This window comes from Triturus cristatus, chromosome 2_2 (assembly GCF_964204655.1).
Source record: "Triturus cristatus chromosome 2_2, aTriCri1.1, whole genome shotgun sequence".
NCBI classification, from domain to species: domain Eukaryota; kingdom Metazoa; phylum Chordata; class Amphibia; order Caudata; family Salamandridae; genus Triturus; species Triturus cristatus.
Genome location: NC_140582.1, coordinates 809,991,693 through 810,006,847, shown reverse-complemented (window position 1 = coordinate 810,006,847; position 15,155 = coordinate 809,991,693). Strand labels below are relative to the sequence as shown.

The 15,155-nt window shown below is 47.2% G+C and overlaps 1 protein-coding gene across 19 annotated transcripts in view; it reads right to left on the bottom strand.

Moving 5' to 3' along the window:
- Positions 1-15,155, bottom strand: part of FRYL (FRY like transcription coactivator) — a 2,516,714-nt gene that overhangs the window by 1,847,261 nt on the left and 654,298 nt on the right. For 12 of the 19 annotated variants that reach the window (XM_085642126.1, XM_085642125.1, XM_085642131.1 and 9 more), the window contains 3 exons: positions 13,882-13,983; positions 12,543-12,587; positions 11,757-11,860 (listed from right to left, as the gene is read on the bottom strand). In XM_085642126.1, the coding sequence (XP_085498252.1) occupies positions 11,757-11,860; positions 12,543-12,587; positions 13,882-13,983 (251 nt within the window). The remainder of the gene's footprint in view (positions 1-11,756; positions 11,861-12,542; positions 12,588-13,881; positions 13,984-15,155) is intronic. The other 7 variants (XM_085642132.1, XM_085642134.1, XM_085642133.1 and 4 more) reach the window with 1 other exon arrangement.

Here is a 15,155-nt window from a genome sequence, read left to right as displayed (position 1 = left end):
AGTGGTGAGCTGCACTGGTCATGTATCCATTACCTTTGACATAACACTTATAACATGACAGGATTGCCCTCCGACAATGCTGGCATTAGTTTTAGCACTGAAACTACTTGCCCAAGCTATCAGGAGGGAAGCTTCTACTGAAGATATGAAATCTAGAGCAGGATAAGACAAAATACTTCTGTGTAACCCCAAAAAATCTATACCCCATTTGATTTGATAGGCAAACTATATGCAGCGACAGAAAGAGGTGGGCAAAAGCTACTGCACTTTGAACACTACTGGCTTTTGTTCCAGTTGGTGACAGTGAGATACCCTACACACTACACCAGGTCCACATGGAACAATCACTTTAGGGAAAGGTGGATAAACTATAAACATTATACACAGCAGACCAACTGTGGGGCTTTATATTTAATCACATTTTACGTGTAACATGTGTGGCTTAGAGGTCACAATATACTGTCGTAATATCATATAGCCATATTGGAGGGGATTTACATCCAAGGGAATTCGGCCAATCGACCATGTACTTGTAGCCAAAAGATTTAAAAAGTTAGCCAAAATGCAAGTGGACTACAACTTACTACGCCACATGTTTTTTGACTGTCAAAAGCTAAAAACCTGTTTACATGATTCCCTAAAGCCACAGCTGCCTGCCTCGACAAACTCCTCCCTATTGCTATACACTCTTAAGTGGGAAACATTTAAAGGAACAGTGTGCCTGGGCAGAGTCCTGGCAGTTTCAAGGGCAGCAACTGGGTTCTGGCTAAGGATATCCCTCTCTGTGCTGGAGTGCATATCACTTGTTAATATAGTGCTTCTAGCCTGTCAACTTAATTTTTATTTTTTCTACCATATTCACAAATGTTTCTGTGCGTTTCTATCGTCACCCCAAATCCCTGTTGATAGAAATATAGGATTCAGAGAGGCGTAGACTAGCACTGACTAAACTACCCTCAACTTGCAGAGGGAGTTGTAGGAGTTTGAATCACAATTCAATGGACAATGGGTTGATTGCGCCCTTCAAACTCTTCAGAGGGGAGATATTGCTCTGCTGCCTTAGGGGGCGGATCTATAGTGACTCTTCTTTGAAAGGGGAATGCTGCCTGAAGGCAGGCACACTTCTCTTACAGGCTGCTAGACACTAGTGGCACAGGTATTTACAGAGGACTATGCAGAGTACTTTGCACACCCCTGAAATTATTCTTTGGCAGCAACCAGTGTTAAAAGCTGGAACTGGGTAGACACTGGCATAGTGCAGGTTGGTCATCTGTCCAACTTGGGATTCCTCATGGCACTCACAATCAGGGAGCAGTAGAAATTGTCAGCAGGTCAGTTTTTGGGCAGTCATAGCCACATGGGATCAAGCATCTGCTTAGACTGATACAGACCATACACTACAGATATTGTTGACTTGCGGAGGAGGTAGGCGCATGACCTTGAGCATTTACCTATCCATCAGACAGAACCTGATGATACATTTGGTTGGTGGGCTAAATGGATGGGAGGATGACCTAGGTGTGGAATTATCAAAATTTAAAAGGCCGCTATACTTAGACATGTCCTTTAGAAGTTATTTCAACTTAAACACACCGGACCTACCTCACTACGGTCAGATGACATAAAATGTTCCCCATGGTTGCCCCTGATGTAAAGAGCCTGAAGGTTCTTTTATCATATGGTATAGTTATACTTAGTCTAGGAATGGACAGGAAGGCGATATCTGGGTAAACAGCAGGTAAATTTGCCGAAGCACAAGGCAGACAAAACTATACATGTTTCATTGTGTTAGCTATTGGGGTTGTGAGGAAAGCTATTGCTGTCTGCTGGAGGCTGCTTCATCCCCCATTCATAACAGTATGACGTAGGTCCGTAACAGAATAGACCCAGGAAGCAGAAGCTGCTCTCGGACGCTCTAATTACAAAGCCGAGAAGCAGGTGAACTAAACAGAATGGGATACAACGCTGCTTCATATTCCTCAAAAATCTGATTTTAAAAAACCTCATAAATTGAAGGACACGGTCTTTAAGTCAAATGAGAGGTTAACCGCATCATCTCTTGTGAGCAAGTTGTCGATGTGAGAGATTGCGGGGCGAACTCAGCAGTATGGCACCCTGGCAGGGCTCTGGGCAGAACAGACAAAGCAATCCCAACCCTCAGGAAGCGTCGGAATATACAGAACTACAATACCCATACCCCTCCTCTGTCTATCCACAGACGGGAAACGAGTATCCGGAAGGGGACGGGATTAACCCCGGAAGTTCAATTCAACGACCACTGAAAGGAGAAGGAGAAGGGACGCCGTGGTCGCGGACCAAAGGCCAGAGAGCAGAAGGTAATCGGGAAGCACGGAAAGAAGAAGACGACGAACCCGGAACCAGGACGACGGAAGGAGAGGACGCGACGGACGACACGCAGGAAGAAGAACGAGAGGACGCAGAGGCGGAGGAGCGGTGGTTTGAGGAGTGGTGGTGCCCGCCGGAGGATGCTGGGGAGCGGCCGCAACTCTGGAGAGTTGCGGCGGAGCCGGTGAGTGAAAGCGTCCCACGGGCTTAAGGGTTGAGGGGCTGAGGGGCAGAGGTACTCTGTGGAAGGTGAAACGGGGAAGGGAACAGAGTAGTAGAGGATTGAGTGGAGGTGGGAGGAACAGGAAAGAGGAACTTTTTATACTCTCAGTATTAGTTGCACGGTCTTTTACCTATTCCGTATACCCTGGCTGTAACTTGTTATGCACCCTGGACTTCATAACCCCACTACCTTACGTATAGCACATGTACGGCTAGGAACAGGACCAGACGCAAAGTCACAAGAGTCTTACTGGTTTTTTCCATCCTCTGTTTTTTTTTCTTTAATACCCGTTCCCTTCACGACCTTTCAGCTGATAGACGTTGACCAAACACTCGGTGGTGTGGTGACGGTGATACTAAAAGTTGAGACCCAATTTAAAGATATAACGGACGGCTCCCTCTTTTTCCTCCTATGAGCCTCCGGGAAGACGGCAGTGACACGGACGAGGAAATACCGGGCACGTCAAGTTCTACACCCAGATCAGACTCGGCCGGAGTACTCGCAGGAGAAGAATCGGAAGAGACGCTATCACCAAGGACTTTATTATCCCACAAACAAAATAAAACTCTTTCTCTCTGCAAATACATACAGCCTCCTCGCCTGTTTATTAAGCCTAGCCTCCCACAGTCATGTTATGTCTTACTTGCAGAAAAGCTATTTACATTTGGCTTGTACAGCATCCTACGGCATGACTGGAAATGCATTATACTCCTTTTAGACAGATGATAGTTTGGTTAGCTTTATGTGTTGTGGTGGTTGTAAGCAAAGAAAAGATATATGGATTTTGCTATCTGATGATTCACATTATGCGAATGCGATCATCGATGTTTCCTTCAAGTAAAATATTTGTGAACAAGCACAAGTTCAGTTGAAAATTAAATATATTAGAGAAAAAAGATCAGAAATGTTTCTGATTAGACAATTACTGAGAATTTACTAATATCCCATATTCTTTCACCAAGCAATTGTTTTTGTTTGATAAGGCAAGATGTACAATGCACAAAACAAAGAACATGAGCCATCTGTTCATAATGCAGGAGTGTTTGTAGGTCCTAGTTTCTAATCTAGCTGGTTTGATTCATACAGCAAACAGCATCAGTTCAAAGCATAGTTAGTAATCCCTCGCCGTGATCAAAGTCCATTCACTAACATTCCCTATTAATAAAAGCTTTGAGTTTTCAAATATATAAAGTGGTAATGCTCATTTGTTAACTGCATTACGCCTGGGCCGATAGTGAAGGTGTGAAATGATTCACATTCCATGTTAACTATAGAAAAATCCTCGAGAAATGAAATCCACCATCAAAGAGGTTGCAAACCTTGCACCCCAGTCCATATAACATTATTTTCCACTATCTGATGACCTGGAAAAACCAAACATTTCAGTTTGGCTTTCAGGTAGCTGTTGTGACAATGATAGAGTTCTTTCTGCTCTCAGGACTTGAGAGCAGAAAGAACAGATATTGGTTAGGCACTCTATTCCTTTGGTATTTGTGGCAATGCTGATTTGGTAAAAATTGGGGTATGAAGAATGTCCATAAGGCTCAATAAACTGAGGAACTAATTACTTTACTTGAGATACTGTGATCAGAACAATAAGCTTCTCAGTCAACCAGGATAAGCTATCATGAAGCTTAGTTACACCATCATTTAAAGGTGTTTCAGTTGGTGGCGAAGTTGGAAAGGAGAACCCACTGGAATTCTTATGACCTGCCTCTGTTGCACATGCACCATAGAGCACGGAATTCCTACAGAAACTGTGTATGTCTTTCAGTGCAAAAACACCAAGGTATTCAATGACCCTGTATTTCTGATCAATGTGAAGTAGTAGAATACGTTGGCGATTCTAGAGCATGGAAGGGTCCTGGAGTTGTGGCATTTGCTGCTTTGGTTTTTCTGGAGCCGGAGAAACTGGTCACTGACATGGATATGGAAATAAATGAAACTCTGAGATTTAAGATACCAATTGGATAAATCGTCGTGATCTACATCATTTGTCAAAGAGTTCTTTTTTGAGAGGAAAAACATTTGCTAAATCACGGAATCTGTTGTGAAGAGATGCCTTTATGTTAAATCTACTTCAGACAACTATGCTTAAGACACTGATTTGGTATTGTGTTTTGAAAGTATTTGGACTTGTAGGTTTTCAATGTGCAGTTCGCAGATAAGAAACTGAGGACAATGAAGGTGAACAGGCTGCCTGAGAATCTTCTTCATGACAGACCCAATCTTTGCGGCAAAACAATGATAATCCAACAGTACTTTTTTATTAGTTCTAATGCTTCAGTAAGTCAAGGGAGTACTATGGTCCAAGAAGGAAGATCTCCTAGGCATTGTCAACCTTTGATCAGCCTCAGATACGCTTACAAATCCATCCCATATCTTTCACTTAACTTTGTCTTTTAAAATGATGGAATGAACCCAGCTACTTTAATTTTTTTGCAGTTCTTGGGTGTAAAACATTCCACAGCGCATTAATCTACAGTTTGTGCCAATTTTCAATACATTAATACAACATAGGTTATTGCTGCTATAAAAGCACCTTCTTCACTTTGAAATATCTGTCTCCATTACCACTTCGAACAAATTGTTTGCTAAGCTGCACATCCCAGCTACTCTTAAAACACACATGGACAATGATCTAAGCAAGTACAGTACTCAGAACATTGTACAAGTCTTATACAAGCAATGCAAACTTGACCATACCATGGTCAAAGTGTACCACAAGACAGTACAGTATGTGAATTGGCAAAAAAGCATTTTAAGGAAACCTCATCTCCAGAAAGTTCTCTGCAACTTATTTCCTCAACATTTTCCAAACAGACTTGACTCCCACTTAACAAAATCCATTTTGGTGAGTGTTCATGTTGAAAAGACATCCCGCAAAACATTTTGTTTCAGGATCAGCTCAATATTGTGACCCCACCATCTTCCTGCTGTTCCAATTTAAGCTGTCTTTGTCTTGTTTATACCTATCTGGTCCTCCTTTCTGCTGACTGAGCGTTTTTTCACACCGCCTGTCCTCTATACCTTCTTATACCCCATTAAGATTCCTCGATTTTTCAAAGAAAAGGGGTTTCCTCATTTGGAAATTTCCCAGAATTAGATTCATCAGCCTGGCTTAGTCAGGAGGGTGCTTTCCATTTTGTTCATTCTAAAAATAAGGTAGAGCTCAAGAGATCAATGTGTTATTTGTTTTGTCAGCATTTTCTACCCTGTGCAAAATGAACAAGTTACTTACCTTCGGTAACGATGTATCTGTAAGAAACATTAGTTAGTTAGATTCCTCACCTTAGAATATCCCCAGGCGTCAGACTGGATCCGGAAGATTTTTCGTCAGCAATACCCCTTGCGCGTCGCTAGGCGTCGTCTGCGGCTCCGCGTCCGTCGTCGGCGTCGTGCGCCGGGATGACGTCGTCGGAGTACTTAGACGCCGCCCTCGCGCGCTGACGTCAGTTCCTGTACATAGCCTTCCGCGCCAGGAACGCAGAGCCATGCAAAGACCGACACTGGTGCCAAAAATAAAATCTAGGGCCCTGAAAGGGATAGCCTTAACCCTAGATGTCAGATCGCAGAACGGGGAGGATGGGAGGGTCGGTGAGGAATCTAACTAACTAATGTTTCTTACAGATACATCGTTACCGAAGGTAAGTAACTTGTTCATCTGAAAGAAACACGTTAGTTAGATTCCTCACCTTAGAATAGATACCCAAGCAATACCATCCCCGGTGGTGGGTCTGCGAACCAAGATCACACCAGAAAGTCCTGGAGGACAGAACGGCCAAAGAAGCCATCCCTCCGGACTTGGCTGTCAAGGCAATAATGCCTGGCAAACGTGTGTAGCGAAGCCCACGTCGCCGCCTGACAGATGTCCTGCAAAGGGACTCCCCGTCCCAAGGCAGTAGTAGCCGCCGTGGCCCGAGTAGAATGGGCGCGCAGCCCAACAGGAGGGTCCTTTTTAGCCAAGGAATAGCAGATTTTTATACACAAAACGACCCACCGAGAGATGGTTCGTTTGTGCACAGCTTTCCCCTTCTTAGCGCCCACGTACCCAACAAAAAGCTGGTCGTCCACCCGGAACTGTTGTGTGCGGTCCAGATAAAAGGAGAGCGCACGTTTTGGGTCCAGACGGTGGAGCCTCTCTTCCTCTTTGGAAGGATGCGGAGGCGGAAAGAAGGTGGGCAAGGTGACAGACTGCCCAAGGTGAAATGGAGTCACCACTTTAGGAAGAAAGGAGGGACGAGGCCGAAGGACAACCTTGTCCGGATGAACAGACAGAAAAGGAGGCTTTGAAGATAAAGCCTGGAGCTCACTCACCCGTCTAGCCGAGGTGATGGCTACCAGAAAAGCAGTCTTTAGAGTTAGAAGACGAAGAGGACAATTGTGAAGCGGCTCGAAGGGAGCGCACATCAGGAATGTCAAAACCAGATTCAAGTCCCACTGAGGCATCACAAAAGGGACAGGAGGGAACGTGTGTGTAATGCCTTTGAGAAAGCGTGTAACCACAGGGGACTTGAAAAGAGAAGGCTGATCAGGAAGCCGCAAGAAGGCGGAGATGGCAGCAAGATAACCTTTCAGGGTGCCCAGGGCAGAGCCCTGCCGGGCCAGAGAAAGAAGGAAGAGGAGAACCTCAGAAAGAGGGGCGGAAAGGGGATCCACAGCCTTTGCTGTGCACCATGCCACAAATTTGTTCCACCGGCAGGCGTATACCGACTTTGTGGAGGGACGCCTGGCTGCCAGAATGATATCACAGACTTCAGGAGGCAAGTCAAATGGCATCAACTGCCGCCGCTCAATCTCCACGCATGGAGGTGGAGGCTGGACAAGTTCGGGTGGAGGACCGTCCCCTGCTGCTGCGACAGAAGATCCTCCCGAAGGGGCAGACGTATCGGGGGATCGGTCAACAGACTGAGTAGCTCGGGATACCAGTATCTTCGTGCCCAATCCGGAGCCACCAAGATGACTTGGGCCCGGTCGCGCCTGATCTTCTTCAGCACTCTGGGCAGAAGTGGTATAGGCGGAAAGGCGTACAACAGACCGCAACTCCACTCGTGACGAAAAGCGTCGCCGAGCGAGTGCCGCCTTGGAAATTCCAACGCGCAGAACTGCTGACATTGCGCGTTCTCTTCGGTGGCGAATAGATCTAACCAAGGCTCTCCCCACTGCTGAAAGAGGCCTTGCGCCACTTCGGAGTTCAGACGCCATTCGTGATCCATCATGCACCGGCGGCTGAGTTCGTCTGCTCTGGCGTTCAGAGAGCCCGCCAGATGTTGAACCACCAGGGTGACGCCCTGGTGTTCCAGCCATGTCCAGAGGCGCAGAGCCTCCTGACAAAGGGTCCACGACCCCACCCCGCCCTGTTTGTTGCAGTACCACATGGCGGTGGTGTTGTCCGTGAACACCTGCACGACACTTCCCCTGACAGAGGGAAGGAAGGCTTTCAGTGCAAGCCGGATCGCTCTCAACTCCAACAGGTTGATGTGGAGACGAGACTCCGCCGGAGACCAGAGGCCTCTGATCTCCGCCTCTCACATATGGCCACCCCATCCCAGGAGGGACGCATCCGTCACTACGACATGCTCTGGTTGGGGAAGGGAGAGGCTCTTGCCCTTGACCCACTCGCGGTCCGTGAGCCACCACTGCAACTGTTGTGCAGTGCCCTCCGAGATCAAGACATGGTCGGACAGGTTGCCGTGATGCTGGGCCCACTGAAACTTCAGGTCCCACTGCAGAGCCCGCATGCGCCGCCTGGCGTGATGCACTAGTAGGATGCAGGAGGCCATCAGCCCCAGAAGCCGCAACACTAGCCTGACCGAAACCCGGGATAGAGGCCGAAAGATGGGAATCAGGGCCCGTATATCCCGGACCCGCTGTTCCGGTGGATGGACCCGGAACCGCGCCGAATCGAGAACCGCTCCGATGAAGAGGAGCTCCTGAGAGGGACTCAGGTGTGACTTCGGCACGTTGATGGAAAACCCCAGCAAATGCAGGAGATCCGCCGTAGTCTGGAGGTGGGAGACGACTGCCTGGGGCGAGCCCGCCTTCAACAACCAGTCGTCGAGATAGGGGAAGACTGGAACCCCTGATCTGCGCAGATGAGCTGCGACCACCGCCATCACTTTCGTGAACACCCGAGGGGCACTGGTGAGGCCGAAGGGAAGCACGGTAAACTGAAAGTGCTCTTGGCCCACCGTGAACCGCAGGTAACGCCGGTGGGCCGGCAGGACGGGGATGTGGAAATAAGCGTCCTGCAAGTCCAACGCCACCATCCAGTCTCCAGGGTCTAGGGCAGCTAAAACCTGAGCCAACGTTAGCATCTTGAACCTTTCCTTTCGGAGGAAGGCATTGACGTTCCGGAGGTCCAAGATAGGGCGTAGGCCCCCCTTGCCCTTCTTGGGAACCAGAAAGTAGTGGGAATAACAACCACGACCTACTTCTGGACTCGGAACGCGCTCGACGGCCCCCTTGGCCAAGAGAGCCGAAACTTCCTCGCGGAGAAGATCCAAATGATCCCCCGAGATACGGTGGTGCTGCGGTGGCATGGCTGGAGGGGTCGTCTCGAAGGGGAGGGAGTAGCCCCTTCGGACGATTTGCAGCACCCACCTGTCCGATGTTATGGACCGCCAGTGGAGCAGGTGATGGCGAACTCTGCCGCCCACTGGCGTGGTATGGGCCTGAAAGCTCGGACTAGGAAGGCTTTGAGGCGGATGCTGCCGGGGTGGATGTGGGCTGACCACGTCGGCCTCCATTTCCGCCACGGCGGAAGCCACGTCCGCGACCGCGCGCAGGTTGGTTCTGCGGCTGGTGGCTTTGCGGACGTGAGGAGGCGCCCCTTCCTTGGCCACGAAAGGGGCGAAAAGCGGAGGTGTGCGCCCGCGGAGCCGCGAGGCCCAAGGACTTGGCCGTAGCCCGGGAGTCCTTAAAGCGGTTCAGCGCACTGTCCGCCTTCTCACCAAACAGGCGAGTGCCATCAAAGGGCATGTCCATGAGGGTTGTCTGGACATCCCCGGAAAATGACGTGGACCGCATCCAGGCGTGGCGGCGGAGCGCCACCGTGGTGGAAATTGCCCGACCCAGCGAGTCCGTGGTGTCAAGCCCACATCGTATGGCGTGCCGTGCTGCATCCCTCCCATCGGCCAAAGCCTGGGTAAGACGCGTCCGGACCTCCTCCGGACACAGGGGCAGCACGTCCTCCACCGTATCCCACAGGGAATGGGAATAACGGTCCAAGAGACAGGCGGTATTTAAGGACCGCAGGCCCAAACTAAGGGACGAAAACAGTTTCTTGCCGAACTGCTCGAGTCTCTTGGAATCCCGATCCGGCGGAGCGGTCGGGAAGGAGGATTGGGAAGTAGAGGCCTGGATAACCAGACTCTCGGGGGTGGGGTGTTGGGACAGGAAACTGGGGTCGCCCGGAGCAGGGCGGTGGCGCCTGGCAACGTTCCTGTCCACAGGAGGAACTGTGGAGGGCTTGGACCAGGTGCCCTGCAGAACGTCAGTGAGGGCCTCGTTGAACGGCAGCAGAGGCTCAGTGGAGCTTGCTGAGGTTTGAAGCACCTCAGTGAGGATGTTAGTCCTCACAGCCACGGCAGGCAACTCGAGCCCAAGGGCCTCAGCCGCCTTGCGCAGCACCACAGAAAATGCTGCACCCTCCTCCGAAGCCACGGTCGGAGGAGAAGTGAATCCAGTGTCTGGCGAGGTGTCCAGCCCACTGGCCTCCCCCAGTTCATCTGCCCAGTCCTGAGAAAGCTGTGACTGAACAGCCAGAGGGTCCTCGAACCCCTCCCAGTCGCCCCCTTCTTCCGATTCCTGATAAACAGGAGGAATGATCGGAACCGGACTGTAGAGATGGTAGGACTCAAGCGGCGTCGGATGCGGCGTCGGCGGACGCCGTGCCGGCGTCGGGTCCGGATGAGGGCTAAACCGGGGTGTCGGCGTCACAGGTGTCGGCGTCGGCGGCGCCGGTGACGGCGTCGGTGGTTCAGGCGTCGGCGCCGGTGGAGGAGTGACTAGGTCAACCGGCGTCGACTGGGGCCCAGGCAAGGGCCCCGCGGGGACCTGCGGCGTCGAGACCGGAGTCGTCGACGGCGCCGGGGCCGGAGCCGCCGGCACGCGAGGTCGCCCAGTCGAGTCCGCGGGGCCCGAAGGCGCGCCAGCGGGCGTCGACGGCGGGGCCAGGCTCCTCATGGCCGAGAGGAAGGCACTGATCTCCGCCGGCGCCGCGTCAGCCCCAGGGACCGGAAGGTATGGGGGCGGACGCGGCACCTGCGGCTCCGCCGGAGCCGCGGGGGTGGAACCACCCTGACCCTCGGCCAAGTCGCGCGACCGGCGAGGGGAGTCCGAAGAGCGATGTCGCCTCTTGGACTTCTTGGAGCGTTTGGACTTACCCGACGACTTGGAGCCGGACGAGCGATGGCGTCGGCTAGGGCTCCGCGAGCGATCCTTGGACCTCCTCCTGGACCGGGATCGCGCACGACGCGGAGCCGAGTGGCGAAGCTCGAGAAGCTTGCGGGACCGCTCCCGCCTAGCCTTCGAAGTCAGGGCCTGACAGTCGTTGCACGACTCCGCGTCGTGGTCGGGGCCTAAGCAGTAGAGGCACCGGCGGTGGTGATCGGTCACCGACATCAGTCGATGACAATCCTCACAAGCCTTGAACCCAGGCATCCTACCGGCACCAGATGTCGACAGACAAGGATCAAAAATGATCAAAAAAGATTTAGTCAAAAAAGACTAAAAGGGGTAGCTCTCCCGGATCTGCGCTTACTGGCGCGGAAAAAAGAAGAACTGACGTCAGCGCGCGAGGGCGGCGTCTAAGTACTCCGACGACGTCATCCCGGCGCACGACGGTTACGACGGACGCGGAGCCGCAGACGACGCCTAGCGACGCGCAAGGGGTATTGCTGACGAAAAATCTTCCGGATCCAGTCTGACGCCTGGGGATATTCTAAGGTGAGGAATCTAACTAACGTGTTTCTTTCAGATGCTGAAATATAGACACCCTCAGCAATGTTCTTATATAATTGCTGGGGTAATGGTGTACAGTGAGTCTTTGTACTGCATCTATGTTTAGGATGCTAAAAAAAAAGTACAAACTGATTTCATGATGTTTTAATAGACATTTTTGCTAAATCTCATTATGAAGCATATTCCAATATACATATTTTAATTGCATAGGTAGAAAACATACCTTTGTGTTACAGTGTTGCTTTCACATTTTATTCTAATTACATAAACCCATAACAATCTATACAACGATTCCAGTGCAACTCGGGACATTTTGGGGTCTTTATTCTGAAATAAAGGAAAACAAAACTTTGTTAAATTTACTTAGGAAATGATGAGCCAGTTTGACCTAAATTGATCTTTTGTAGATCATTTGGTCTTATTCGGTAGCCAATAGGCTTCTGGTGAAAACAAGTCTTAACCTAAGCTAGGCAGACATTTGCTATAAAGTTCTAGTAATTAACAATTACTTTATTAACTTGCAGCATAGATATTACAATTGAAGTACAACAACAGCGGCCAATTTATGCTAGAATACATAGGCACTGAATTACATGGAGCAAATGATTGTGAGTATGCGCCCAGGTGCTGCTGTACACATTGGCTCAAACATTTAAAGTCAAACATTCTTTATGGACTGAACGATTTACGATGAGAGGGTTTGATGACAAAATAAGAATTTAAAATTTCAGATGGCTAAAGAAAAACTTTCATTTTATAACTGTGCAAAGTATGTCACAAACAACTATAAAGAAGCTGCAATTGTAATACTTGTTCACAATTATTCTTCCTTTTTACAGGTTACAGTTTCTTCAGTATGTTTTTTTGCTGCTTCACCTTCATGCTTCTTCGCAATTCCCAAATTAGTTTTGCGGAAACGTACATAAAGTAACAAACACAAGCAGAAAATGGCAGTGGCATGGAAAGCTGTTATTTACCTCTCTTGCCCTACTACATCACATGCACTCACCTGAAGGGTTTCTATTTGCTTTCTGATACTGTTGTTAGATGGCATCTAAATAAAGCAATATGAGACAGCAAAACATAACAAACATGAGAATGGGAGGCACATGCATGTTAGATGAAAAAAGGCACAAAACAAAAGACAACTGAAAACGACCTGCTCTAGCTGGAAGTATGGATCCGCAAACTAATTTCATCATATTACCAAAACGTTTTTGCTTTGCAAGAACAAATGAACAACTTATTTTTCCCTTGCTCCCCATCTTTAATTTTTGCCCAAAGCGGTGAAATGAAAATAGGGGGTTTCTTGAATAACCATGGGGATAATAGATATTGGCATTATGTACTACAACAAATATTTCACCCTTAATATTGTATACAGAAACTCTATACAAGTACAATATCTCATACAGACAATTGTGGTTTTCCATTTTTGTTTCCATATTCTATATAAGTCAAGAAGTCTTCAAAATATCTGAGAATATAACCTAACAATTACAATGAAATGGGCCATCTGCTTAATGTTGCTGGGACATTATCAATTAAAGCATTAATTAAAAAGACAGCAACCTTAAACCATCATTTGGCCACAATTAAAGGTAACAGAAGGCCAGATGTCTTAAAGCTATTAAAGAACATGTTACTTTAGACGTGTGGTGCTAGACACATTATGAAATGTGGCCAAGGTGAAAAGTAAAATTAGAAAATTAAATTAATGGTATGTGACAGCAAATAAAAAACATGGATAATGGAAGCATGCAAGGTACACTCAAATGTGGTTAGTTAGATTTAAATTATGCAAGAACATGCATACAACAGAGAAGCATGAAGGATTTTATGAAGCTATGCAGCCCATTGTGAACCGCAACATCATGATATTCAGCACAGATATGTTGAGAAAACTGGTAGTTTAAGCAGAGCAATATGACTGCCGCCCTAAAAATAAACCCATGAATATAATTTAGCCAGTCAGATTAAAAAAATATATATATTTGAAGTAATCCGAAAATCCAAAGAGAAAGAGTTATTTTTCAAAAATGTAATTGATCTTGTTTCAATTTGAAGGAAAATGTTGCACGGTCATATGTTGAATGTCTCAAATGTGTCACTTTTTAAATTCACAATTCATGAATTAGTAAGTATACTTATGACTGAGTATTAACCATTTTGTATATGTGGTAAAAACACAGGCTATCACATGTACCAGAATAATATTAAATATGAGTTTGGGTGCATATCCTATAGCAGTATGATTTAGGTAATGAAAACAAAATCATTTTAACTACTTCATACTATTACAATTTCATTACATTTACAGTACGAGTTTATAGATTGCAATCACTTACCTTTAAATGGGACAAACAGTTCTGCAGGAAAACGTGCCAGTTGTTTAAAAAGAACTGCTTTTGACTGACACATAAGAGACAGGTGATGAGTGGATACAAAGCCTATAAAAGGTAAAGTGAAAGAGTAAATCGTTATTATTCATCACAAATATCTTTCGGCCATAAATTAAACTGAAATCTTTACCAACCTACATGTAAACAGCCAGATGAAGAAAAATAAAAAGCACTGAAATCATTTACGTTCAAATTATAATCCTGCTGCCAATCGGAAATAAACAAAAGCCTGTGAGGAGTTTCGTTACCATGGCATCTCTACTACTTATTTCTTGTGCCACACTACAGTTTTCAGGAACGACAGGCATCTCCTTTCAAGTTCATCTGATTATTTTTTGGGAGTTTGGATGATTTCAGTATTGAATCACCAATCAACTGTTTCTTTTAAAATATATACTGAGCACCCAACTACTCAAGATCAGTGTTTATTTGAAATTCCTCCACATTGACTTTCAGGTCACCTGCTCCATTTAGGCTGGAAAAGCCCAGATTTTATAAATTGGCTACCCTTACAGAAAGAAATAATTTCTGAAGCTTAAATTTTATCAGGAATTCTATGACCAACTTCTAAGGTCTGGCCGAAGCTAAAGAACAAATTCAGCTAAGATGCCACCATGTTCTGAAGTCAGAACGTATACAATAATGTAAACTGAACTTCTTGGACCGTTCTTGTATTCGTCATAAAGCACCATAAATCAATCATTTATATAGTGCGGAAACTCACCTGTTAGAGTCTCGGCTAAAGCATGCCACACCCTCAATCATATTGCTTTTGATGTAATGGAAAGGCTAATTTGAAGTTTAACACTCACATGCACATCATACATAACATAAGACAAGACAAAAGTGATCCTTCCTCACAACATCCAACACCCATCTCATTAAAGTAACAGAGTTCCAGATTTTATCGGAACATGAGATTCTACCTTCAAGGAATTGAGGGGATTTTTCAGGCCCTCCATGGTTAAATGAAATGAGCGGGCCAGAAAGTGACCAGAACACAAGATAAACTAGAACAGCACACTGCGAGGATGTCTTTGGTTCAAGTCAAGAGAAAGGTGTTACAAAGTGCTACAGTAAAAAAGATGGAAATATCTGCAGGAAGGCCACAAACATTACAGTGAGTTCCAACAGCGTAGAACAGTTAGTCAGTTAGATAACAGAGCGTGTGGTGTGTGTGGAACTGATTGCACTGCTGCCTTCCATATTTTACACCTAGC